The following is a 25,797-nucleotide window of genomic DNA, read 5'->3' on the forward strand; positions in this document are numbered from 1 at the left end:
AGTAGGGGGGAGGGACTTTTCATGATAGCCAATCAACGCAGAAGGTCGAGTCGCCGCGGCCAGTCCGTCGCGTGGAGGAGGGGGGTGTCTTCCGGTCGGGCCGTGCTGGTGGCTGGGTTTGTTGAAGGACATCAGCTGCGGAATTTGTGATTTGGGCGAAGGTGGGTGAGAAGGGGCTGTCGGCTGCTCGGGCCGCTGACTGGGCTTCGCAGGGCCGACTAGAACCTGGCCGTTTCTCCCGTCTCGCACTAGCGAGAGGTCTTCGCTTTGCGGGGAGGGGCCGGGGAATGGCGCTGGAGAAAATGAGGGTCGGGGCCCTGCGGTGCGTCTGGGAAGCCTCAGCACCGGGAGGTGCATGCGCCCCAAGGCTCGCACGGTTCGCGGAGAACCTTATATTCCATTTTCCAGTGGGAGGGTGAGACCCGTCGAGAGGGGAGCTCCCCAAGGTCATCCTACAGTGTTGGATGCGATCTCTGGCTTCTCACCCCATCTCTGGCTAAATTCTGTGTTTTGGCCTATATGGCCATAACTATTTGTTTTCTCTGAGCTGCAGTCAGGAAGCTAGCCCTCCCTTAACTGTGCGGCAGTCTTTGTCAAAACTAGAGTAAACGCAGAGTAGCCCTTGCGAATCTCCAGGCCTGGGCGCGATTAACGGGTTAGATTTAAGTCTGTGTTCCGGAAGTAATCAGCTTGTGGTTCCCGACCCCCCCTTCCCAGATATTTATCTCCAAAAATTTTTACATTACGATTCATAACTGTTAAAATGGCAGTTATGAAGTAGCAACGAAATTAATTTTATGATTGGGGATCACCACAACAGGAGCTGTATTAAAGGGCCGCGGTATTAGGAATCAGTGGAAAGGTTCTACAAAAAAAACTCTTGCTTGTAGACCCTGGGCGCCTTTGAGGCGACTTTCCTTTACTTAGACCTGGTCATCTCGGTACTCCAGATAGGTGTTTGTAAGACAGGAGAATAGCAATATCCAGGAACCGATTGCGAAGCAAGGGCAACTGATCACCCTAAGCCTTTAATGAAACACCCATTTCACAGGGAGAGGGGCGTGGAAAGACTGGTTGTTTTTAAGAGTGGTATTGGGTTATTTAAAAACAAGCAAAATCTATCTGCTTAAACTTTCTAACAGAATGCTGTTTAACGATAGTAAATCTTTAATAAATCACAGGTTCACAAGTATTAGTCTTAGGTGATCTTTTCACTATTTATGGCTCTAGACTTGCATGTGATTTCAAGGAGAACACATTTTAGTTCATTCTTATTGCCAGGTGTGAATGGCTTATGCCTTTAATCCCAAAGCTATCAGGCAGATCACTGAGTTCAAGGCCATCCTGGTGTACGCTGTGAGTTCCAAACCATCTGGCTTTGCATATTGAGACCCTGTCTTTTAAAAAAAAAAAAATCCCATAAAGGGCAGTATTAACAAAAAGGTTCCTGGTCATTACCCCAAAGCAATATTCGGTTCGTTGGAAGGTGTAGACCTGTAAGGCTTTAAGCCTTAATATGACAATTGTTTGCTGAAGGTGGTGCATGCCTTTAATCCCAGCACTCAGAGGCAGAGGTGGGCAGATCTCTGTAAGTTCAAGGCCAGCCTGGTCTAAAGAGTGAACTCCAGGACAGCCAAGGCAACACAAAGAAATCCTGTCTTGAAAAGCCAAATGATAATACCACTGTTTATCTCACAATCAGCATGACTATTCTTCTTCCATCTAAGCTTCTTTAAGACCCCAGTTCCTATACCATGTCTTTGTTGTCTTTGACTGCATTCATCCTTGTTCCAGTGTCTTGTAGAGTGACTCCAACAGCACCTCAGCTCTGGCTCACCCTGCACTGTACCAGGCTAGCATAGCAGTCAGTGAGTTTCTGCAAGGTTTCTCGTGAGAACCCACTTCATTGAAGGGCATGGAAAGCATGTGCTTTTGTAGTTTACAAAAGGGAAACTTGACAAACTATGAAGTTGTTTGTTTAATGGTGATTTCCTGCTTTGGCTAGATTGGCCAAGGTCTGTGAAAAGGACCCAAAGAAGTTTAGATTTCCTTCACTGTTCCAGTAACCATTTTGAAAATGTTCAAAATTAAGGTCTGGAATTTGTTGCAAGATCTTTGAGTATGAATTCTTCTGAAGCCCTTTGAATGGTAAACAAAGGGGATGCCAGTTTCCGTAGCAACATTACCCTTACTGTTCTCTCCCACTTCCATTTCATCTAGAGCCAGCCAGCCAGTCTACCAATCTTGCCTGGACCTCGACCAGCTACTCCAAGTTGTCATTGGGGTCTGTGGCTCGGTCGTGGTAGGTAGGCAGTCATACATACAAAACTTTGAGTGGTTTTGAATTCTGCTGTGGCTTTCTGGATTTGTGTCTGCATTTTTCATCCTTTTCCCTCACTGTCCCCTTCCTCCACCCCATCTAACTCATTTTGATCCCTTCCTTACAGCCAAATAGTGCCCCATCTCCCTTCACGGTATCAAACAGCTTCTTTTTTCCTCCCTCTCCTCACGCCCTTAAAATCTCTTCCTCCTTTTTCAAGGTCCCCTTTCTGTTTTCGTAATTTAACACGTACACACACATACATATATGCATATATATTTAAGTCAAGGGTCCTTATACAAGAGAAGATATTGGGTATTTGTTCCGAGTCTGGCTTATTTAACACAATGATCTGTTGTACCCATTCTCCTGCTTGTGTCATAATTTCATTTTTGGGGCCAGGTGGGGTGGTGGCGTGTGCCTTTAATTCCAGCACTTGGGAGGCAGAGGCAGGCAGATCTCAGTTTGTTCAAGGCCAGGCTGGTCTACAAAGTAAGTTCCAGAACAGCAAGAGCTATTACACAGGGAAACCATGTCTCGAAAAAAAACAAGAGAAGGGGAAAAAGTTGTTTTTTCCATTTTTCTCATGGCTGAATAATTACACAGCAGATACGTACCACATATTCTTTGTCTACTCATCTGATGACAGACATCCAGGCTAGTTCAGTTTTGCTTGGTGAATAGTCTAGCGGTAAACATGGTTATGCAAGTATCTTTGCAGTGCTTTGATTTAGTCTTTCAAGTATATACTGAGTGGAGTAACTGGGTTGTATGGTAGTTCTGTTAACTTTTTGAGAATTCACCACTCTGACTTGCACAGTGGCTGAACCAGTTCACATTGGTGCCAGCACTGTGTAAGGATCCTCTGTCCCACATTTCACCGGTGTGGTGTTGCTTTTTTTTATGTAATTTCTCACATTAAAAAAAATAAAGCTAGATGGTGGCACATGCCTTTAATCCCAACACTCTGGAGGCAGAGTCAGGTAGACTCTGTGAGTTCAGGTCAGCCTGGTCTACAGAGCAAGTTCCAGAACAGCCAGGGCTACACAGAGAAACTCTGTCGGGGGGGTAGGGGGGCTCTATTTTCTCCAGGAGTTTCCCCATATAATTATTGAGCATTAAACATTTTTCTGGTGTGTGTGTATTGTGTATTAAAATTACGTAGAGGTCGTGTGTGTGTATTAAAATTACCTAGAGGCCTTACAAGACGGATAACGACCCAGGTTTCTAATTCAGTATGTCTGTGGTAGGGCCCGATGATCTGCATTTCTGACAAGTTTCCAGTGAGTTTTATGCTGCTACTTTAGGGACCAGACTTTGAGAGCCATTGATGAGCCCTGAAATACCCAGAAGTAGAGTTGATTTTTAGTATCACTTGGGGCCTCCTTCCATATGGTACACGGATAGGTACTCAGTTTCCTTCGGTAGCAATTGTCATTTATCAGTTCATGTTGGATTTCTCATCTTTCCACTTTTGTAAACAGTGTTTGGTAACTAGCTGTGAACCATGTATTTCTGCCTTGTGATATTTCTGAAAGGTAAATTCTTGGATGAGAAATGACCCAGCTAGATAGAAGGTATATTTATTATATAATTTGACAGACACTTTAAATGTTAAAGTTTACGCTCCACACAGTATTAAACCCCAGTTGTAACAATGCTTATTGTAAGTTCGTAGTTTTACCTTTCTTCTTTGGGGGGGGCGCGGGGGGGCATGGCCGCATGTTTAACCTACAACTCAAATCAGCCTGCCTCAGCCTCCCTTGTGCTGGGATGAAAGACCTGTGCCACACCAAGCTGATTTTAATTGCCTTGTGAGGTTGACTCTCCATTTTTTATTTCCTTTCCTTTAGACTTCTCTTTGCAAAGACAAGTAAAATAGTTGCCAATATTCTTCAAGAGGTTTTAGCTCCATTGTTTCCACTCAATTCCTTTATCCTTTTGGGTATAAGGAGTGGGTTCCAGCTTCAGAAACCACTGTTGACTGACACAGTATCATCACCAACTGGTCTGTCTCCTGTGGAGTCCTGAGTGTTTATAGTGAGAAAAGCTGTGAGAATGTTACTCTCTTCAGTTGTTTACCACTGAGAAGACGTGAAAAGCATTACAAGTGATCTAATTCAGTGTTTACTATATGTAACACAGGCTGGATAGAGAATGCGAACATTAAGCTGTCCTGAGTCAGAAGACACTGAAGGACAATCTTCTCTTCCTCTGCTAAGTGCGTAACTGTTCTGGAGTACTTAGAAGAGCAATGGGGGACGGTCCTAACAGTCCTTGCTAGCTAGGCTTTTCCCACCAGCTCTGCTATTGCAATGTCAGCTAAACCACGGAGATGTCATAGGTTTTGAAACTGAATTTTTATTTTCTTATAAATTGCACTCAAATCAATATTTTGTTCCTTTTTTTGTTTTGTTTTGTTTTTAAGATTGAAGTCATGGCTGGTCCTGAAAGTGATGCCCAGTTCCAGTTCACTGGTATTAAAAAATATTTCAACTCTTATACTCTCACAGGTAGAATGAATGTAAGTATTAATTACATCTTTAAGCACTTATATCTTAGAATAAAAGACATATGATAACTTCCATTTGCATCTTTTTCTCCTCAGTGTGTTCTGGCCACATATGGAGGCATTGCTTTGTTGGTCCTATACTTCAAGTTAAGGCCTAAAAAAACTCCAGCTGTGAAAGCATCATAACTGGTAAGGAATTGCCATTTTAAAGTTTGTAACTTAGCCATCTCTTGTCAAGGTTTTTCTCTTCCCTTATAAAAAAATAAATTATTGGCACTCTGAAATTTATTGCGTACCTGAAAGCAAACACTGGGTATAAATACACTTGTAAGCTCAACAGTGGGGGAATGGGGACAGGATTGCATGTTAAGAACAGCTGTGCTACATAGCAAGACATGGTCTCAACACAATTGAGAGAGAGAACAAGGAGTTGGGTGTAGTGTCTCCTACCTGTAATCCCTGCTGCACTGGGGAGGGTGGCGCAGCAGGATGGTCTTAGTGAGTTTGAGTCTGCTTTGACTCAAAAAAAAAAAAAAAAAAAGACCAGAGAAAGGTATACAACAAAATGGTGTTTTCTCAGGCTTAAAATTGTCTTTTGGGCTTTGTTGAAGTACTTTTCTCTCTCACCGTTTGTCTCTTAATACAATTAGATGACTTCTATATTTTATTTTTGGGAACTTATTTATTTGCACACTCACATGTCATGACACTGGTGAGGAAATATATGAACAACTCTGGGGAGTTGGCTCGCTCCCCCTTGTTGACAGGTCTCATTTCTGCCCTCATGCTGCACTGTGCATTCCCAGCTAACTAGCCTGTCCTCCCCCAGTCTTCAGAAGAGAGCTAGAATTACAAATGTGCCACTGCATCTGGCTTTTTTTTTTTTTTAATAAATTCTTGGGATCAAACTCAAGTCTTCATATACCCCTCAACTCAACTAAAAGCTTATGTAATTTGGTCGGGTTTTGTTTGTTTGGGTATTGAGATAGTCTTGTTTATAGCCCAAATGGTTTCACAGTTGTAGCAATTCCTCCTCAACCAGCTGAGTTTTGTTATTTTTTTGGGGGGGGGGAGGTTCGAGACAGGGTTTCTCTGTGACTTTGGAGCCTGTCCTGGAACTAGCTCTGTAGACCAGGCTGGTCTCGAACTCACAGAGATCCGCCTGCCTCTGCCTCCCGAGTGCTGGGATTAAAGGCCTGCACCACCATCGCCCGGGCCCCGGCTGAGTTTTGAAATTACAGGTTTGGGCCACCATGCCTGGGGCAGAGGCGGGATTAACCAGGCCTGGACAGTGGCTCAGTGGTTAAGATCAAGTACTGTAAGAATAGAGGACTCGAGTTCAGATCCCAGCACCCATGCCAGGTAGCTCAAAACTAACTCCAGGCATCTAAAACCCTTTTCTGGACTCTGATACAGAAACACACATGAAACTTGTGGTACTGGGGATCAAACCCAGGGCCTTGGCAGGTGCTAGGCTGCCGCTCTGCCTAGTGACAGTCCCAACCCTAACCTTCAGTATATGAAGTTGCAAGTATTTGCTGGGTTCTGGTAGCTTTATATTTTCATAGAATACTGGAATGTCCCCCTGAAAAAAACCCTTTAAGGTTTTCTTACAGTCCCCTTCAATCCCTTTTACCTATCCAGAAGTCAGTAAATGTGGTGTTAGCAACATCTGTGCAGAAAGCCAGAAGGCTAGAACTCTGTCGAATGCTTTCTTCACTTCTTTTTGTTCTGCTCTTAAAAGCTTTACCCATCTTTTTTCTTAATATTTATTTTTTTATTATGTATACAATATTCTGTCTGTATGCCTGAAGGCCAGAAGAGGGCGCCAAACCTCTTTACAGATGGTTGTGAGCCACCATGTGGTTGCTGGGAATTGAACTCAGGACCTTTGGAAGAGCAGGCAATGCTCTTAACCACTGAGCCATCTCTCCAGCCCAAGCTTTACCCATCTTAAGTCTGTTAAAAGTAGGGGTCTATGTAGTCCAGTACATTCTTATTCCTTTTTGGGTACTTTGCCCAGTTTTCTGCATGAAATTACTTCTGACTTTGGAAGGGTAATATATCTCCATGAAAACTTTATCTTGAACCAAGCAGTGTTGGCACATGCCTTGAATCCCAGCCCTCAGGAGGCAGAGGTTGATGGATCTCTGAGTTCGAGGCCAACCTGGTCTACAAGAACTAGTTCCAGGACAGCCAGGACTGTTACCCTATCTCAAAAAACAAAAAACTATCTTGAAAACAAAGTAGTGGACACTGTATCTTACCTATTTATATGTCTGTCCTACTGACTCTTAAGAATCTGATGAATTTGTATTTTATCTTGGGGGGGTTGTGATAATTACTGATTGTCACATTTGTATCAAACTGTTTTTGCTGTTTTGTAGGGTCTTTCAATGTCTGACCTCATCTGTTAAGTTCCATGCCTGAAGAAGCTGATGTCAACTCATCATGTGATACTCAATTTGTACAATAAATTATGAACCTGGAAAAGCTGGTTGTCTTTATTTACAAGATATCAAAAATATAAAACTGTACAAAATGCAACAAAAGCAAAAACTGGCAGTGACTTGGTCTAAATCTCTTAGTTTTCCAAAGCAAGGCTCAGTACTGGAGGTAAGCAACTGAAATGTCTGACTTCAAGTGTACTAGGTCGTATGTAGCCATGTCAGTTGAAGTATAGTATGGGATCTAGATCTCTTCACCTGGTCTGTAGAATGATTGCACTCAGAACTTAAAAGGTAGAAATTGAGATGTCAGTGGCTGGTTGGTACTTCTAGATCTTAGGAACTGTAGTTCCTACCCAGTTACATACATCCCACTAGTCATGGTGAAGGAAAGCATGTTAGTGGGTCATTTGCCGTAGTGCTTGCGTGCCATACAGTAACTTCATTTTACAGCAGACACACACATGCTCATAGAGCTCTTAGGCTACTCAAGATGGTACTGTATTTCTTAGTTTGAATCTTGAAGCAGAATAAATTGTTTAAATCAAATTGACTTCCTTTCTAAACATAATAAATTAAAATAGCATTTGAACAGAAAAATGCATAGTTTCCACACAATCCAAAGCACCATAATGTCCCCTCCATGAACATAATACCTCTCATTCAACTAACGGAAATTAGTTCAATGTGGTTGCTAGAGAAACGTGGAACTGTCCTGTTCAGATTTTCCAAGCAGCATACTCCCAGATCCATGTAGACAAAAACATTCTTTGTAGCTTAAATACTAATCACTGAGGTATTTGCTTTTTTAGTCTCCCTTTTCCAAACAGTAGCTTCCAAAAAAGTCTCTAATACCGCTGGTTTATTGCGGACTGTAAGCTCCTGCAGCTAGAACCAAGTTTCTTCGAGTAAAATGTAGGTGTACAACTGGTGTTGATTTGGTCATATATGTACCCAATAATAACTCCTGGGAATTCTCAGGTAGGTTTATATGTCCAGTGGCGGTAGTAAAGTCATCAGTCTCTAAATCTTCAAATGCTTTAATGGCATCCCATAACCGGACTGTATTATCCATTGAACCTAAAAGAAAGCCAAAGAAAATATTAGTATCCGTCACATCTAGAGTCTGACATTTTCCCATGTATACTTTGTATTTGCCTTGTTTTTATGAAAACTAAACCTTTATCCCAAAGCCATTAAAATAATTTACCTGATGCCAAAATTTCACCGTCTCTACTAAACCTAAGCGAACACACTGTATCAGTGTGGCCTTTTAATTCTCCAACCATCAAGCCATGTCCAATATCCCAAAGAAGTACTCTGCCATCTGTTGCTCCTGTAGCCAGGAATCTCCCATTGGGAGAAAATGTCAAGGAATGAATTGGTCCCTAGAAAAGAGCAAAATAAGGTTAAGTATATCTGATAAGGCCAAGACAGAACTGTAGTTTAGTGGCATGGATACTATCTTTAAAGCTTGCATGCTGCTAGTTAGTATTCTGACTCTGAAAGGATCTGTGTGTGCCGGAATAAGGTGTGAGATACCTTGTGTCCAGTGAAGATCCTGACACAGTTACCATTGAGCACATCCCACAGCCGCACAGTTCTGTCTGCAGAGCCCGTAGCAACATAGTTCGAATTTGGATGAAATCGAGTGCAGTTCACATCAGCAAGATGTCCAGCAAATATCCTTAAAGGCTGATAGTGATCTGTAGCCCAAAGCCTTTTTGAAATTAACGAAAAATAGTAATTAATTGAAATAAAATTTAACCCAAAAAATTGGTACATCCAGATCAAAGTAAATTCCCAATGGCACCTCCTTGCCATCTTAAGGAAAGACAACAGAAGATTGGGCCTAGTTTGAGACAGGGTCTCACTATGTAGCCTTGGCTGTTCTGGAACTCAAGATATCTGCAGATCAGGGTGGCCTTAAACTCGGCCCCTACCTTAATCTTCCAAGTGCTAGGACTAAAGGAATGTGCCACCATGTCCTGTTCTAGAGTGCTGGGATTATGGGCATGGAAATTCCTTTTATTTATTTTTGGCTTTTAGAAACAAGGTGTTCTCTGTGTAGGTCTGGCTGTCCTAGAATTCACTCTATAGACTAAGCTCTCCCTCTGCCTCCCAAGTGCTGGGATTAAAGGACTCTACCACCACCACCACTACCCAGTTTATATAATATTATTTTATGTGCATTGGTGTTTTGCCTACATGCATGACTGTGTGAGGGTGTCGAATCCCCTGAAACTGGAGTGACAGACAGTTCTCGGCTGCCATTTGAGTGTTGGGCATTGAACCTGGGTCCTCTAGGGCAACAACCTCTGAGCCATCTCTCCAGCCAGCATGTAAATTCTATGATTCTTTGTAAACGCACTGCTTCCCACTCCTAATGCACAGAAAACCATTTTCCTGTAGTTTGGGTAACTACATGGTTTCTAGGAACAATTTTGCCAATGGAAACTTTACAATAACAGGAGACAAAAGGTGCTCATAGTGGGAATGGGAAACAAGACACATCTCGCGTGGGGAACGTTATAAATTACGTTAAAGCAGGACCCTTAGTGTACACATACTGAAAGACAGTAATATTCTTCCTCACATTCATTTCAAACTACGGCAATAAATGCTTATCTTCTCAAAAAGTCAGCCCTGATAGCATGAATATGATGTTTGCTGGACTTTGTATTCGCAACAAGAATCAGTTATGTTCAGTGAATAAACCCATGAGATCATAGTGTTCTTACCGAGCTACTCGGTCATGGCCTCCTGACACAAAATAATATCCATATGGAGAAAACTGTGTGTCCCATACTGGGTAGTTGTGTCCTTTATATCCCACCAAGCAAGTAAACGTCTGAAGGCTCCAGAGTCTAACAGTTCCATCCTCTGAAGAGGAGAGCAGATAGTTCCTGAGGAGAGGAGGTGATATGTTTGATTTCCAGAATAATCTGGTTACCTGTTCAAGTTTCTTCTCATTCTCACATTTCAGCAAATGACTTAGACCTAGGTATATCTCAGTGTGTGCACATACATGTGGAGATGCGCAGATAGTGCTGAGGACTGAACCTCAGGCCTTGCACATGACAGGCAGGAAATCTACCACTGAGCCCTTCACCTGTGTGTGTGGTATGAGGTATGCATGGACATGTTCAGGTGTCTTCCTTGAGCAATCTCCCAGATGAACCCAGAGCTTGTCAGTTTTCTCCAGAGATCCCATCTCCAGCTCCAGAATACTGAGATTACAGGAGGGCTGCCATGCCAGTCCAGCATTGTAGGTGCTGGGGATCCAAAGTCTGGTCTTCACACTTGCATGACAAGCACTTTACCACCCACTGAGCCATCTCATCCCCACCTCTTTATTTATACTTAGAACCAAAAGCTAAAATTATTAAACTAATGTTAAAATGAAATACTGTCATACTATATTCTGAACATCAACTATATAAAGCTAATTATTAAAAATATATAGTGATTATGGGGAGGGGGTCACAGTACTTTAGAAAAGAAAAAAGTAGTAAATAGTCTGGTAACTCATGAGTGATCTCAGAATTTGGGAGATTGAGGCAGGAGGCTTGCAGCAAATTCAAGGCAAGTCTGGAATACAGCATGAGACTCCATTTCAAAACACCAAAATAATAATAATAATCAGAATAATAAAAAGTATGTTTACCAAGACAGCCAAAAAAACGAATGTCAACTTGTGAATATTATTTCCTATCCACATGGGCTATATTTTAAAAAAAAGAAAAGGAGTGGAATGTAGCTGAGTAGCAGAGTACTAAAGTCTACCATTCAACCAGACTCTACTCCCATGCAAAATGATAATGTTCTACTTTTTCCAGGGATAAATACAAAAGTCAACTGTTTTCACTGAAATCAGACATTTCTTCAAGTAAAATGTACCATCTGGTTAAATCACTATTAAATATATATTTTTTTTTACTCCCAAGATCTCACAAATACAGTTAAAACTCTAGTGGTTGAAAACTACTATCCAAGTAGAATACAAATGATAATATGGGTGAAAATTCCCTCTTCCAGTCATTTTTGCACAAAGTTAGAAATGAAAATCAAAAAATAGCTAAACACATATGGTGCTATTATTTCAGAAGATGATCTCAACCACAATCCCCTCACCTTAGCCTCCCGAGTAGCTGGGATTACAGGCACTTACCACCACGCCCAGCCTTCTTCATTCTTTCCATTATAGCCTGCTAATGCTTCAGTGGATAGCTATTAATGCCATTAGTATAAGGAATTTGTGTTAAATTTTACAAAGTGCCACAAGAACAACCAAGAACTCAAGGAATTCAACCTCTATTAGAGGGTTGTTCAAAGATGAAGCTAAATTTTGAAACCAGTGAGCCCTGAATGTGCACCTTGATCCTGTAAATTTAGCATATACTTAGTTGCTATTTTATATACCAGTACTCCAAGATAAATTAGCAAATGTAAGATTCTAAAAGATACTGAACTACAGGCAATCATGATGTTTTTCTAAAAAGTGTCTACACATACGCATTTTATTTCCAGCAGTTAACTTTTAAATCTCAATACTGTTTATCAGTATTTAATTTTGTTTGTATTTTACCTATCCGGACTGAAGCTGGCTCCATAGACAGGCCCACTGTGACCATACAAAATCTTCAACTCACTTGCAGTTTTCTCATCCATGATTCTTTCTAAGACATCATCTGATTCTTTGTCTATAAGACTAAGATCTAAAAAGGTTCAGAAATATTATTTTAGGTTCGTTCATTAAAACACTTTAAGGCAATCCTATCATAGCTCAGAACTAACATTTCAACATTTCTTTCTATGCACCAAAAACCACTATGCTAAGGCCTCTAAAGTCAGTGATACATCCCTTGTACAGAATAAAATGAACCTTCAAACAGTTAATAATCTGCTAGACCACACAGTTACTCAGAATGAGAACCAGGACTGATTCTCTAGTTTGCCTACTATGCTATGTTTCATAAAAATCCTAAAATAATTTAAATGTACTATTTAGGAAAAATAGCAACAAAAGCTTTTAAAAAAATCCTGACCTTATTAGAGGTTTGGGCTTTTGTTTTGTTGTGCCTTTGTTTTTGTTTTGATGAATGAACTTTAAGTGTATCAGTGTTCTGCCTGCATGTAGAGGAATGCACCAGATGCATGTGCTGAGCCACTGAACTAGAGTGACGGCTGGTTGTGAGCTGCCATGGTGATGGAAGTCTAACCCAGATCCTCTGCAAAAGTCAGTGCTCTGAACCACTGAGTCATCATCTATCCAGCCCCTTGTTTTGATGTTTGAGACAGGCTCTTCACGATGTAGCTCGGTCTGCTTTGAACTTGGCACTTGGGTGTATGAAGTGAATTTGAAGCATGTATGCCATCACATACATGTGGATGTCAAAGGACAACTTGCAGGGCCCTCCCAGCCCTCACTATGGTTTTCTTAAAATTTACAGGCAAATAATCATCAGATATTAGAGTTTTAACTTTATAGAGTTATCTAAAAAGGGCTAGAGAGTTGGCTCCGTGGGTGAGAATATTTAGTGTTCTTGCAAAGGACTCAGGTTTGATTCTCAGCACTCACATGGAGGTTCATCAACTTTTTAGGCACCAGGCACATGCATGGTACACAGACCTACATTCAGACAAAGCATCTATACACATAAAATAATAAAAACAAATCTTAAAGCCAGGCAGTGGTGGCCCACACCTTTAATCTCAGCACTTGGAGAGACAGAGGTCTCTGTGAGTTCAAGGCCAGCTTGATCTACAGAATGAGTGCCAGGATAGCCAGGGCTACACAGAGAAACCCTGTCTTGAAACCTCATTTCACCCTGCCTCCCTGCCAAAAAAAAAAAAAAAAAAAAGGTTGTCTGGCCTAATCCCTTCATTCTACAAAGGAGAAAACTGAGGGCCAACCAGTTAATCATTGCCAATCCCAACAGTTCTTTCATTATTGGAAATGTTATCTTAGTTGGTGTTTGTTTTATTTTCAGACAGTTTATCTAAGTTTTGCAGGCTGGCCTTGAATTCTCCCTGCAGTCCAGCAGTCCTTTAACTCACTCTCTCTTATTTTAAATTATTTAGTGTGTGTGATTATGTGGGTGCACACATGCCTAGCACATGTGGCGAGGTCAGAGGACAACTTTTGGGAAGCAGTTCTCTCCCACATGTGAGTTCCAGGAACCAAACTCAGGTCATCAGGCTCAGCAGCAAGTGCTTTATCCTGATGAGTCATCTCACCTGCCCAGTTCTTGAATTCTCAGTCCTCCTGTTCCATCCTCCTAAGTAGTTTATAATCACAGGCCTATATCACCACACACAGCTGGGAGTGTTACCTTTCAATTCAAGTGAAATCAATTCTGCAAAGATCACAACTTCCTGTCTACATTCCATGGAATCAAACAGATATAACTTCAAGTGTACACCAATAAGTCATCTCAGTTACCTGATGCTTGTTTGACACTACGAAGCTTTTTAGGTGTCACAGACCACACTCTGACAGTTGAATCTGCAAAACCTCCAGCAATCAGACTGGAATCATCAGTGACATCCACCGCAGTGAGGCCCTGACAGTAAACAAACAAAAAGGGCATCTGAACACAAGCACATATAAGCAAAGTTAAATGCACACTTGTATATATAAACATACACGTACATATGAGTATATACATATAATAGTAATTAAGAGTAGATCATTATGTAGGGGACACAGGGAGAGATGAGAGGCAAAAGAGATATACATGCAGTGCTCAAGGATGAAGTTCTCCAAAAAAGCATGCAGAACTAAAAATAAGAATATCTTCTGGGAGGTGGTGGTGCACACCTTTAATCCCAGCACTCAGGAGGCAGAGACAGGCAGATAGATCTCTGAGCTCGAGACTAGCCCAGTCTACAGAGCAAGTTCCAGGACAGGTTCCAAAAACTGAGAAATTCTGTCTTTAAAAGCCAAAAAAAAAAAAAAAAAAAGAAGTTACATTCTGTTACATATATTTGTTTAACTATGCAAAGATGTGCTGTATTTGTTTAACTATGTAAAGATGTGTTAAATTTGTTTATGTTGTGAATTTTTTTTAAATATTTATTTATTTATTATGTATACAACATTCCTTCCATGTATGCCTGCAGGCCAGAAGAGGGCACCAGACCCCATTACAGATGATTGTGAGCCACCATATGGTTGCTGGGAATTGAACTCAGGACGTTCGGAAGAACAGGCAATGCTCTTAACCTCTGAGCCATCTCTCCAGCCCAGTGAAATATTTTTTGTTTAAAAATTTTAACTATGACCGGGCGGTGGTGGCGCTCGCCTTTAATCCCAGCACTTGGGAGGCAGAGGCAGGCGGATCTCTGTAAATCCAAGGCCAGCCTGGTCTACAAGAGCTAGTTCCAGGACAGGAACCAAAAGCTACTGAGAAACCCTGTCTCAAAAAAAAAAAAATTTAACTATGTTTAAAAAAATGTATTGCATTTGTTTAACTATGTAAAGATGTGTTGCTGTTTTACCTTGCTGCCTAAAGAACTTGACTGGTCTAATGAGAAGCTGAACAGGCAATAGCAAGGGAGGAGATATATGGGGACTTCTCAGCAGGGAGAGTAAGTAGAAGAAGGAGGGATTTAGCTGGGGTGTGGGGCATCCGGGAAACACAAGGGCCCAGACAAACAGATGGGGAAGGAGCAGGAAAGTAAGATATAAAGAATGAAAGAAAGGTAAAAAGGCCCCTGAGGCAAAATGTAGATAAATAAAAACAAGTTCAATTAAAAAGCTACTGGGACAAGCCTAAGCTAAGGCCAAGCATCCATAACTTAAGTAAGTCTCTGTGTGTTTATTTGGGAACTAGTTGGTGACCCAAAGAAAATTCCAACTACAACATTGTCCAATAAAACCCCATGTCTGAAGGCATGAAGAGCATGATATCACTCCGTTTTGCCTCTGTATTTGGAGTACATGAGAGAAGTGTTAGTAATTCCTGTACTTTACTAGATACCTCATCCTCAGCAGTCCATTATAAGAAGTCAAGTAAAGACATTTAGAATTAGTTAAAAGTGCCAACTTTACATTAATACTTAAACCAAGTTCAAAAGATGAGCCAGATAAGGTTCCTCAGAGGTTAGAACTCCAGTCAATCATCAGGGGTCAAGTATAAGCAGGATTCCGGCTCTTGCAAGCTGCTAAAGGCTTTGAAACTCAGAAGACATCTATCTATTCTGACCAGTGTCATTTTCTTCTTCTTCCTCTTTTTTTTTTTTTTTAAATTCTTTTAAGACAGGGCTTCTCTATGTTATAGTTTTGACAGTCCTCGACAAAGCTGCACTCAAATGCAGAGACCCACTGACTCTGCCTAGAATATGCTGGGACCAAAGGCATGTGCTACCACACTGGCTTTCCTTTGTTTCCGAGTTAAATAATACCAAGAGTTTAAATAATAAAATTCCATTTTAGTTACTTTCTCTCAATGGTAAAGCACCATTTTATCTGACTTTTCTGGAAGAAATTGTTGAGTTATTTTACTAACCTGGTAAGCATTAAGGAATGTGTAAAAACAAATGGAGGGTAAGCAGTCGGGCCCAAGGCGCACTCGTTTGGTGGTTTCTTTCATATTCATTATTTTGTCCAGTTTGTCTGAATCTTTCAACTCAGGGAGAGGGATTCTACAAGAGAAACAGACTAAGAATCACTCTGAATATTAATAAGCCTCAGCCTCTGTAACATAGCTTTCACCTCCACACAAGTTTCTTCCCTACCTGTTTTGAGGAGGGGCATTGGGATCTTGTTTCTTGCTTTTAGACCCAGCACTATCCTTCTTAGGCTTCTTCTTTTTAGGTTTTCCTTCTTCATTTTCTCCTTCTTCATCCTCATCATCCAAAGGCACCTCAATTTCTGGTTCTTTTAATAAACCAAAAAATACCTACAAGTCAAAAGAATCAACATTTTTTATTTAACTTTTCTTCAGTGTATTTGGCTAAATCATTTCTCTTTTCAGGCTCTCCTGCAACTACAAATTACCACATAACATAGTTCTAACCAACTGATATTTATAGACGTACACCGCATATAGTTTTAGTTAGAAAAAAAAAAGGCAAGCTGTGCTTGGTGGCATATGCCTTTAATTCTAGAACTTGGGCAGAGGCAGGTGGATTTCTGTGAATTCAAGGCCAGCCTGGTGAACAAAGAGAGTAACAGGACAACCAGGACTACACACAGAGAAACTCTGTTTCGAAAAACCAAAAAGGAAAAAAAAAGGAAAAAAACCCATATATTGTCCTGGTTTTAAGAGACTTAGTAGACCTCTCAATGTGGCCCCTCCCCCTCCCTGGATTCAGCTACAATGCCATAGTAGCCATTTGAGTGTGTTTGTACGTGAACACACACACACATACATACACGCATAGACATGCATGCCACATTCTAAACATGGTGAACCAGGAATTAGAAGCCAAGGGATACAGACAGCACTTTGAAACTATTATGCTACTCCCCCCAAAAAGACCCTTGTCTCAGCCGCTGTAGTTGGGGCTCTATTACACGGAACCATTCCCAAACCCTTACATACACTAGTAATCCTTAGAACACCACATTTTAAAAGCAGTGGAAGGTTATTCTCAAGTATAAACTATGTAATGGAAACCCTACGATTTCCAGTCTACATTATCTGCTTCTGAGGCTTACTCCCATACCTTTGATTTGTTTGCTTCTCGCTTAGCCTCTCCAGCGAGACTTCCCACCATGGCATCTATCTGTTGCTTACTACGAGGCATCCCATCAAAGATGTCAATGTAGAGGTGCTCCTGAACTATGTTCCATATCTGATTGTTCTGTTTCTCCTGAAGATGCCGCTTCAAGAGTTGGTAAGAGTCACGGGAAATACGGAGAACAAATTTACTTGTTCGAAAGTCCAGCATGGTTTCATTCCCTTTCATATGCTCCTTTTTGGTAAGACTAGATAATACTCGTAGGTCATCCTGGTAATAACATTCCTGATCTCCATGGAACCTGTTTTAGTGATTTTAAAAAGTTATTTTTCAGTGTGTCATTAAGATAATATTTCCCCTCATACATTTATAAACCATCCCAGAATAATCTGTAACTAGTATATAGTAAGATATATTTACAATATAATAATGTAACTATATAAATAACCCTGACTTAGGCTGTAGGATAACTAATAATACATTTTTAAATGATTATAATTCAGTTTCTAAACCCACCCTTAAAAGTGACCAATTTCTCTAATGAAATGTATCAAACATTTCAAGATAAAAATTTGAAATAAAGCAGAGTGAACGAAACATTTGAGTGGAATGTAAAACCCACCACTAGTATGTATTTCTTTTGAAAACCATCTTCGGTAATACATAAAAATGTCAGAACCCTTGCTTTACTGAATTCTGTGTTTTCTCAAAACCCAACTCTTTAAAAATTTTTATTATAGAACATTTCAAGCATAGAAGTAGAAAATAATATGCCTCAGAAATAATCAGTACATGGATTTTCATAGCCTAAACATTTCAATTACTTCCTGTGTTAAGACACATTAAACGTAAACTAAAGAACAAATATTGGTACTGAACAATGAGCACTTTCATAATTTCACTGTTCCCAAGGCAATGGAATAAAGCCTTCAGCCTCGGTATAAGTTTAAATATACTTTTGTTTTACCCTCATTGGGCATGGGGTCATAGTAGACTGTAATGGAAGCAGAGACCCTTTTCTGAAAGCCCAGCTTCCCACATAGGAAGATGCTATCTCAGGAGACTGATAACAGGACTATTAGAATAGAAATTTTGTGCTCAGCTGGGGGCGGCGGGGCTCAGGCTCAGTTTGCTCTCTGTCCCCTCAGCTGGGAATATGGGTTTAATAATGAATACAAGAGCTGAGAGTCTGCCGCTCCCCTTTCAGCATCATCTTTGTTAGTGGATGACTCCTGGCTTCACTCAAGTGCTTCCCTTCGGTCAAGTCAATGCTGCCTCCTTGACATCGGAAACTCAACACCTTCCTGGATTTCCTCCTCTCTCTCTTCCCTTTCCTTTTCTAGATCTTATACTTGGTTGTTAAATGTTGGAGCTCCTTGGCCGGGCGATGGTGGCACACACCTTTAATCCCAGCACTCGGGAGGCAGAGGCAGGCGGATCTCTGTGAGTTCGAGACCAGCCTGGTCTACAGAGCTAGTTCCAGGACAGGCTCCAAAGCCGCAGAGAAACCCTGTCTCAAAAACAAACAAACAAACAAAAAAAAAATGTTGGAGCTCCTCAAGGCAATGTATGGCTTCAGTGCCTCCTCCCCTCGCAGCTTTTATATAGGGGTGGGGAACCGGGTTACATTATGGAGGGACAGAGTGATTATTAGCTGACCAGTCCTGGAGGAAATGGTTTTTATTTGTTTATTTTGGTTTTTCAAAACAGAGTTTCTCTGTGTAGCACTGGCTGTCCTGAAACTCACTCGGTAGACCAGCTGGTCATAAACTCAGAGATTCACCTGCCTTTGCCTCCTTAAGTGCCAGGACTAAAGGCATGTGCCACCAAGCTGGGCAAGGTTATTGATTCTTAATGGACTTTTAAATTAATCAAACGCACATCTGAATTTGGAACTAAAGATTCATTCCCCTACTTGACAAGGGTTTCTGTCAGTAAAGTCATCCTTATCCAGACAGACCAGAAACCTGGCTTATCAATTATATTTCACCTCATAGCTAACCCATCAAGTGTTGAATCAATCTACTTTTCACCTACACCCGCAGACTCTTGTTTCTCACAGGGATGCTACTAAGATATTAGGCAGGGCAATTCTCTGCTAAACAGGACTACCTATACATCCTATAATATAATTATTATCCTTCTCTCCTTCCTTACCAGTTATTATGACAAACAAAAATGCCTTGAAATATTTACAAACGGTCGAAGGGGAAAAAGGAGTATCACCCCCATCAAGAACACTTAATAACCCTGATCAAGCAAAGCCCCTCTGTCCCTCACCATGTTTGCCTCTTTGCATAAAGGTCCTTTACGTAAAAGAGGTATACTCAGGCTATGGTGGGGTAGACCCTGCCTATAATTCTAGCACTCGGAAGGGAAAAGCAAGCAGAACTCTGCCAGTCTGAGGCCAGCCTGATTTGCACAGTAAGTTCTAGGCCAGGCATGGCTATGTAATAAGAGCCTATCTAAAAAGAACAACAAAAAGAAAATTAATGAAATTATCCTCTATTGACATCTATAGCAGAGATGCCTCATTGTCCCCAAATGCTCTATCTATTGGCTGGGAACAGATACCTAAGGAAAGACTGTATTTCCTACATTTGTAGCCAGGGATGGGCACTGACTGAAAAGTTAGAAAAAGAAGTGTGGGACAGGCAGTGGTGGCACACACCTTTAATCCCAGCACTCAGGAGGGAGAGGCAGGCAGATTTCTGTGAGTTCGAGGCCAGCCTAGTCTACAAAGCAAGTTCCAGGACAGGCTTCAAAGCTATAGAAAAACTCTGTCTCAAAAAAATAAAGAAGTGTGTGCATCTAGAATGTATGCCCCCTTGCTGATTAGAACACGGTGAGGACTGTTCACTGCTAAAGGACCATCTGTGTCACACAGCAGAAACCATATGACAAGGACGATAAACCGAGGAAGGCCACATCCTGACGATCAAGGATTTACTTATTAGTCTTAAACTTCCTACCTTTATGAAAAAAACTAAGCTTCCATTTTATATAAGCCTCTATTTGGGTTGTCAGTTATTTTAAGTCCAACCTAATTCTAACATAGTTTCTATTGCTCTTAGAATAAAGTTTTATTTATATCAGTTTTCAGTGACTCAATCAAATCTAATTTCATTCAATACAAATCCCTATTATTCCTATGACAAAAATCCTGAACACAGCGCAAGAACCTGCCTGTTTCCAGGTCCCAACCAATGCTTCCTGTTCCAGTTTCTTTTCCCCTCTGTAACAACCATGACCGTTCTCCCAGGCCTTCCAGATATGCTCTTCTCTTCATCTGGCTAATTCCTAGCCCTTCTTCAAACTTCACTTCAAGTCTGGCTTTGTCTGGGAGATCAATTCCCCTAGCCCCATGTTAGGTTCATATTGCCCAAGGTACGTCTCCTTCTCAAAGTACCTTCTGCTTTACAATCTTACATTTGTGGGGTTACAGATGTGTGTGTATACATATACGTATATAGATGAATAAAATATGTTAAAATTCACATACTTCTCAAAGAACGATTTTGCTTCATTTTCATGTTGATTATAAACTAGCTCCAAGTACATGTGTACAAACAGAGGATAAAAGAGTTGGGATAATTCTGCTCGATGGCAGTCCAGAGAACATTCAATGAAGTGTTTCAGTCCGCTGTAGTATTCTTCATACATTGCAGGGTCTCCTTGTTGGTTGTAGGCCGACAAGACAGCACTGACATCTGGCTGGTCTTCCACAGCTACACTTCCAACTGTTTAAAAAAATGAATGACAACTTTTAAGAAAATGATCTAAAATGCACAATGTGAATGCGGAAGTTTGCTAAGGCTCAAAGGAGAGTTATTACTCAAGTTTGTTCTTTTCCTCTTGACCTCTATTCCCCAACACAATCATGTATCTTTTTTAAAATTTTGCATTACATTTGTTTATTTTGTGTACATGTGTGAGGCTGCATATGGGGGTGGGGGAGACAAGCCACTGTGCTCAAGAGGAGATCAGAGGCAAATTACAGTAGTCAATTCTCTCCTTTCAAGATGGAGGCTTTAGGGAGTCACCTAAGTCAAGCTTGGTAGCAAGCACCTTTACCTGTTGAGCAAACCTGCTAGCCCACAATCACAGAACCTTTTAATGGGATTTAGTATGCCTTTCCGTTACCCAAGCTAAAAGCCCTTCAGTTTGACTACATCTTACCATTTTTAAATCAGTGACAAGAACAGTCAACGTTTTTCCTGGAACCGTCTTATTTAAAGACAAAGGATACATGCAGGTTTGGTATTGGGGCTAAGTGGACAGGAATTGTCTAGCATGTACAAGGTCCTAGGTTCAACCCCCAACCACCAAATAAATAAATAAATATGCAAAGCAAACAATTATGTTAATCTCTGTGCAAATGGATACAACACATTCAAGCTCTTTGTATATCACTCCTGTAATAGATCTAGTCCTGTGATACCTTCATATTCAAACATCAATCCCCTCATATAAAATATCAGCATTTCAGCCAGGCAGTGGTGGCACACACCTTTAATCCTTGCACTTGGGAGGCAGAGGCAAGTGGATATCTGTGAGTTCGAGGCAAGCATGGTCTATAAAGCTAGTTCCAGGACAGCTAGGGCTACACAGAGAAACCCTGTCTCGAAAAACAAACAAACAAAATATCACCACTTTAATGAAAAGAGAGAACATTTGTTATGGCTCAATATAAAATATAAAAGACTACAACTCAATTGTATATGCTTAAAGCAAATTTTCTATAATCAATCACTTTAAGATTGAAAGGCTGAATATTTATTTGTAATGTAGCAATACACAACAAACAATAATGCTTTTTTCAATCAAATCAGAGTTTGAATATTGGAAATGTTGGTAAACTACAATTATAGTGTTCCACACTTCTGTGGTTTTTAGTGGATATACATACTCTTTGAAGCAAAAATTATAAATAAAGTTATAATATTGTAGTCATTCTCATGGTCTCTTTTCCTCCTTGGCTTCTCAAGTGTGATATAAAAACTAAGTCAAGTTTCTGGACATATGATAGATATTTAAGAAATGTAAAACAATAAAATTTATGTTACAATATACTTACAAAATGTAGTGTAAAGATCCTTCTCAATCACATTTTCCACACATTCCTTACTTCCCCCTTAACTATACTTAAGTGTAGGTTGGCTTTAATCTCACAGTAATTCTCCTGCTTCGGCAACCCAACTGCTGGCGGCATTATAAACATGACATGTCTCTATTTATATACATAAATTACAGTGCCAGGTCTGGCAATGCTCTCACAGATACAGATTAACTTGTCTAGAACCACTACACTGGCTAACTTAATTCAATATTTACTGATATCCTTTGAGAATTTATACTAGGTGTGGGTTTAAATCTTTAAAATATGGTGTGTGTGAAAGACAACTTTTAGATAGCTGGGTCTTTCCTTCCACACCACAGATGGTCAGCCATGGTGCCATCACATTGCTGCAAGAGGTTTTGATTTATGTTTTTCGAGACAAGGTTTCTGTTTAACAGCCCTTGCTGTCCTGGAACTCACTATGTAGACCAGGCTGGTCTCGAACTCACAGAGATCCGCCTACCTCAAGTGCTGGGATCACAGGCGTGAGCCATCACCACTGGGCTGGAATGGTGTGTTTATGGTATGAATTTTGTGACAAGTGTCTGGGAGGAAGGTGGAGAGGAGTTGTTAGGACTGGATTCAAGAACTAAAGTTTTTCACTACTTTACTATTTTCACTATTTTACACTTTACATCTTAGGCTTGTATTAACCTAATTAAAAAAAAAAAACTAGGAAAAATGCCTTTAACTGACATCACACGAGGGAGAGCAACAGAAACAAAAATGTCTGCCCCACACCTAGCCGTAAAGTTTGGGTTTTTAAAGATTAGTATACATCAGTACTCCTTAAAAGCCGTTAGGGCAGGTCCTCAGCCCCAAACCCTTGAGCGTTTACACCTGAAGTGATGCTCAGGAATTTACATCCTCCAAAACACTGAACAGCACTTAGCCCACATTCTGAGAAATACGGACTACCACCACTCTGGATGTGCGGTCCTAAGCACCTTCCGCCTTTACTCCACAGCGCGTTCTCTCGTCTCAAAAGGAGATGAGAACCACGGAGCTGTGAAAAATCAAGATACAGAAAGGACTTGCAGTCAAAGTATGGAAGTGTAACGGTCCTAGTGGTGTTCATGCGAACGTATGCAAGGCTCAGAAATCTAAATAAGAGGAAAAACACTGAAACCCCGTGGTCCCCCATTTCTGTCAAGCCCGGCTTCCCGGCACCTCCCCTCGGCTCCACAGCTCTGCTCAGCCTCTGGCTGGAACTGACAGCTCAGAAGAGGGTTTGACTGCGCAGCCCGCGCCGTAGCGAAAGGGGCGGGCATGTGGCCCTAGAGGCGGGCCCAGGAAATTCAAAACAAGCCCGCAGAGGTGCAGGCCTGCCAGGCTTGCCTTCCCCGCTAGATCCCCTTCACGCCGGCGCTCCTGTCCCGGGACCCCGCGATTCACCTTTTCCTGGAGCCGCAGGACCTGAGGCTGAACCCGAGAATACCGTAGCCCCCGAAGCGCCGCTGCCCGGAGGGTCAGGGGCCGCAGAGCCGGGGACTGAAGCGGTGACCCGGCTGAGAAGCGCGTTAGCCGCCTCCGCGCCGGCCCCGTCCAGCTCTCCCGGAGCTCCGGAGCCCGCCACAGCCTCCTCCAGCAGCCTGGCCTCACGGCGCAGCGCCTCTTCGGCCTCGCGGAGGTTGCTCTGCCGGAGGAACTGCAGCACTGCCAGAAGGGTCTGCCGGTCGTGGGGAGCGCCGGCCTCTGTGGGAGCGGCGGACACCGGGGCCGTCCCCGCCGGGGCAGCGGCAGAGACGGCCACCACGGGCTTGGGGGTCCCGCCATCCCCGCCGGCCGCCGCCGTCGCCGCCACATTCCCGCCGCCGCCGTTGGGGCCGTTGTTGGGAGTGCCACCGCTACCCTCGCCTGCGCCGTCGCCAGTCTGCGGAGGTAGCAGCGTCGGCGGTCCCTCAGGCTCTAGCTTGACCGCCACCTCCGTCTGCTCCTCCGCCAGCGCCGCCATCTTGCGGCTGAGCCACCTCGCGCCGTCAAGCGTGACTGCGTTTTCGCCACATGGAGGGCGGGGTAGAGCGTTTCACGACAATTGGGGCAGGCCATTTACGGCAGGAGGAGGAGCCAGCGAGGAGAAAAGGAATGAGCTCGAGCAACTTTCAAAACTGAGTGAAAGGCACGCAGGAAGTGGTAGTTGCTTACCGTCTCTATTACATTTGCCTGATAATTACCGTTCATTGCAATCAGGCTGTAATCAGGCGTTGAGATAGACATTTTTACATTATACGAGTTCTTCCAATTCAACAATTTTAGAAGGTGCTATCCCCTAGAGTCTTTGTAGACGGCTTAACCAAAACCCAAAGAGGTTAAATACCATGGCAAAATCACGCACGAGGGAAGACTGTCAATATTCAAGTCTAGGTATTTAATTCAAAAGCACATCTATTATGCTCACCTTACTAGACCTGGATGGAGGAGGGTGGTCCTTGGACTTCCCACAGGGCAGGGAACCCTGATTGCTCTTTGGGCTGACGAGGGAGGGGGACTTGATTGGGGGAGGGGGAGGGAAAGGGGAGGCGGCGGTGGGGAAGAGACAAATCTTTAATAAATATAAATAAATAAATAAATAAATAAATAAATAAATAAATAAATAAAACTGGGGGAAAAAGCACATCTATTGAGTTACTGGTAAGGTTTGCTAATATTAGAAGCTGAACTGTGGTTATCTGTTGTTTCAGTTTTCATTCCTGTAAAAACAATCTCGCTTTGTGAACTTTACAGTATGTTTTATATTGTAATAAAAAGCCTTTAAGTCGGATGTAGTTTTTAAACATAAATTTAAGCCGAAGGAAGGGACATGATGATCTCTGCAAATCGAAGCTGCATGGTCACCATAACCAGTTCTAGCCAGGACTAGCCTTTTGAGACAGGGAGATCTGTCTCAAAAAAAAAAAGCCAAGAAAATCCGTTATAAATTATTTAAAGAGAAAGAAAAATCTAAACGTTCTTTTTATTTCTTGTTACAAAATAAATTATTTCTCTTTAAAAATTATTTTTTTTAAAGAAAAAGTTGATTTAAAACAGGGTCTTATGCCGGGCGGTGGCATAATCCCAGCACTCTGGAGGCAGAGGCAGGTGGATCTCTGGATTCAAGGCAAGCCTGGTCTACAAGAGCTAGTTCCACGACAGGCTCCAAAGCTACAGAGAAACAACGGGTTTGGAAAAAATAAAAACAGGCTAGCCTTGAACCCTGCAGTCAAGGTGACCTTGAATTTCTGAGCCTTCTGCCTTCACTTTAGAAGTGCTGGGATTACTGGGGTGTGCTCTCACGGCCAGCTAAGAAGTTTTTAAACTTAATCTTCTGTGACTGAAATGTTTCTGCTGTGTATTAATTGTCAGTTGTCACCATTTTACCATTTTGATGTTGTTTGGGGCTGTGCTAGGAACTGGACCTTGGCCCCCTCTTGAATACTAGGCTGTTGCTGAGCTACAGCAGCAACCCTTAATTGGGAGGCAATCTCAGACACAGGGCCACCTTTGTCCCCTCTAGGTTAATGACTTCAGGTACAGGGATTCTAGTTACTAAAGAGAGGAACCTAGGAGACGGACTTTACTGTCTTGTCTTCTTCCCTTCTGATGCCTACTTCCACAGTCCCTCTCTTTCAGAGAGTCTGCTGTCAGGCTGGATCTTGGTTGGGTACTCACTTTCTCTCTAGAGGCTGCCCTTTCTCTTTGATTTTCTGTTGTTTTCACTGATCACAGTTTC

General features: G+C 41.9%; 2 protein-coding genes across 3 annotated transcripts; one reads left to right on the top strand and one right to left on the bottom strand.

Moving 5' to 3' along the window:
- Positions 1 to 36: 36 nt before the first annotated feature.
- Atp5mk (ATP synthase membrane subunit k) lies at positions 37 to 7,325 on the top strand. Of its 2 annotated transcripts, none has more exons than XM_050145519.1 (4): positions 37 to 161; positions 4,749 to 4,844; positions 4,929 to 5,021; positions 7,220 to 7,325. In XM_050145519.1, exons 2-3 carry the CDS (start codon positions 4,758 to 4,760, stop codon positions 5,016 to 5,018), a joined length of 177 nt encoding a protein of 58 aa, XP_050001476.1. In that variant the 5' UTR covers positions 37 to 161; positions 4,749 to 4,757; the 3' UTR covers positions 5,019 to 5,021; positions 7,220 to 7,325. The 2 variants fall into 2 exon arrangements, with proteins under 2 accessions (XP_050001476.1, XP_050001479.1); XM_050145522.1 differs by lacking the exon at positions 37 to 161 and adding an exon at positions 4,477 to 4,541.
- Positions 7,326 to 7,475: 150 nt separating this feature from the next.
- On the bottom strand, positions 7,476 to 24,569 carry Taf5 (TATA-box binding protein associated factor 5). The gene is made up of 11 exons (XM_050145438.1): positions 23,484 to 24,569; positions 20,472 to 20,709; positions 16,955 to 17,270; positions 16,022 to 16,185; positions 15,793 to 15,928; positions 13,725 to 13,845; positions 11,868 to 11,997; positions 10,021 to 10,185; positions 8,822 to 8,999; positions 8,490 to 8,667; positions 7,476 to 8,359 (listed from the first exon to the last, which is right to left on the bottom strand). The coding sequence occupies exons 1-11, from the start codon at positions 24,040 to 24,042 to the stop codon at positions 8,142 to 8,144; spliced, it is 2,403 nt and encodes an 800-aa protein (XP_050001395.1). The 5' UTR covers positions 24,043 to 24,569; the 3' UTR covers positions 7,476 to 8,141.
- Between the last annotated feature and the right edge of the window lie 1,228 nt (positions 24,570 to 25,797).

The sequence above is a fragment of the Alexandromys fortis genome, unplaced genomic scaffold, assembly GCF_014885135.2.
Source record: "Alexandromys fortis isolate MF-2015 unplaced genomic scaffold, M_Fortis_MF-2015_v1.1 scaffold_16, whole genome shotgun sequence".
Lineage (NCBI taxonomy): Eukaryota > Metazoa > Chordata > Mammalia > Rodentia > Cricetidae > Alexandromys > Alexandromys fortis.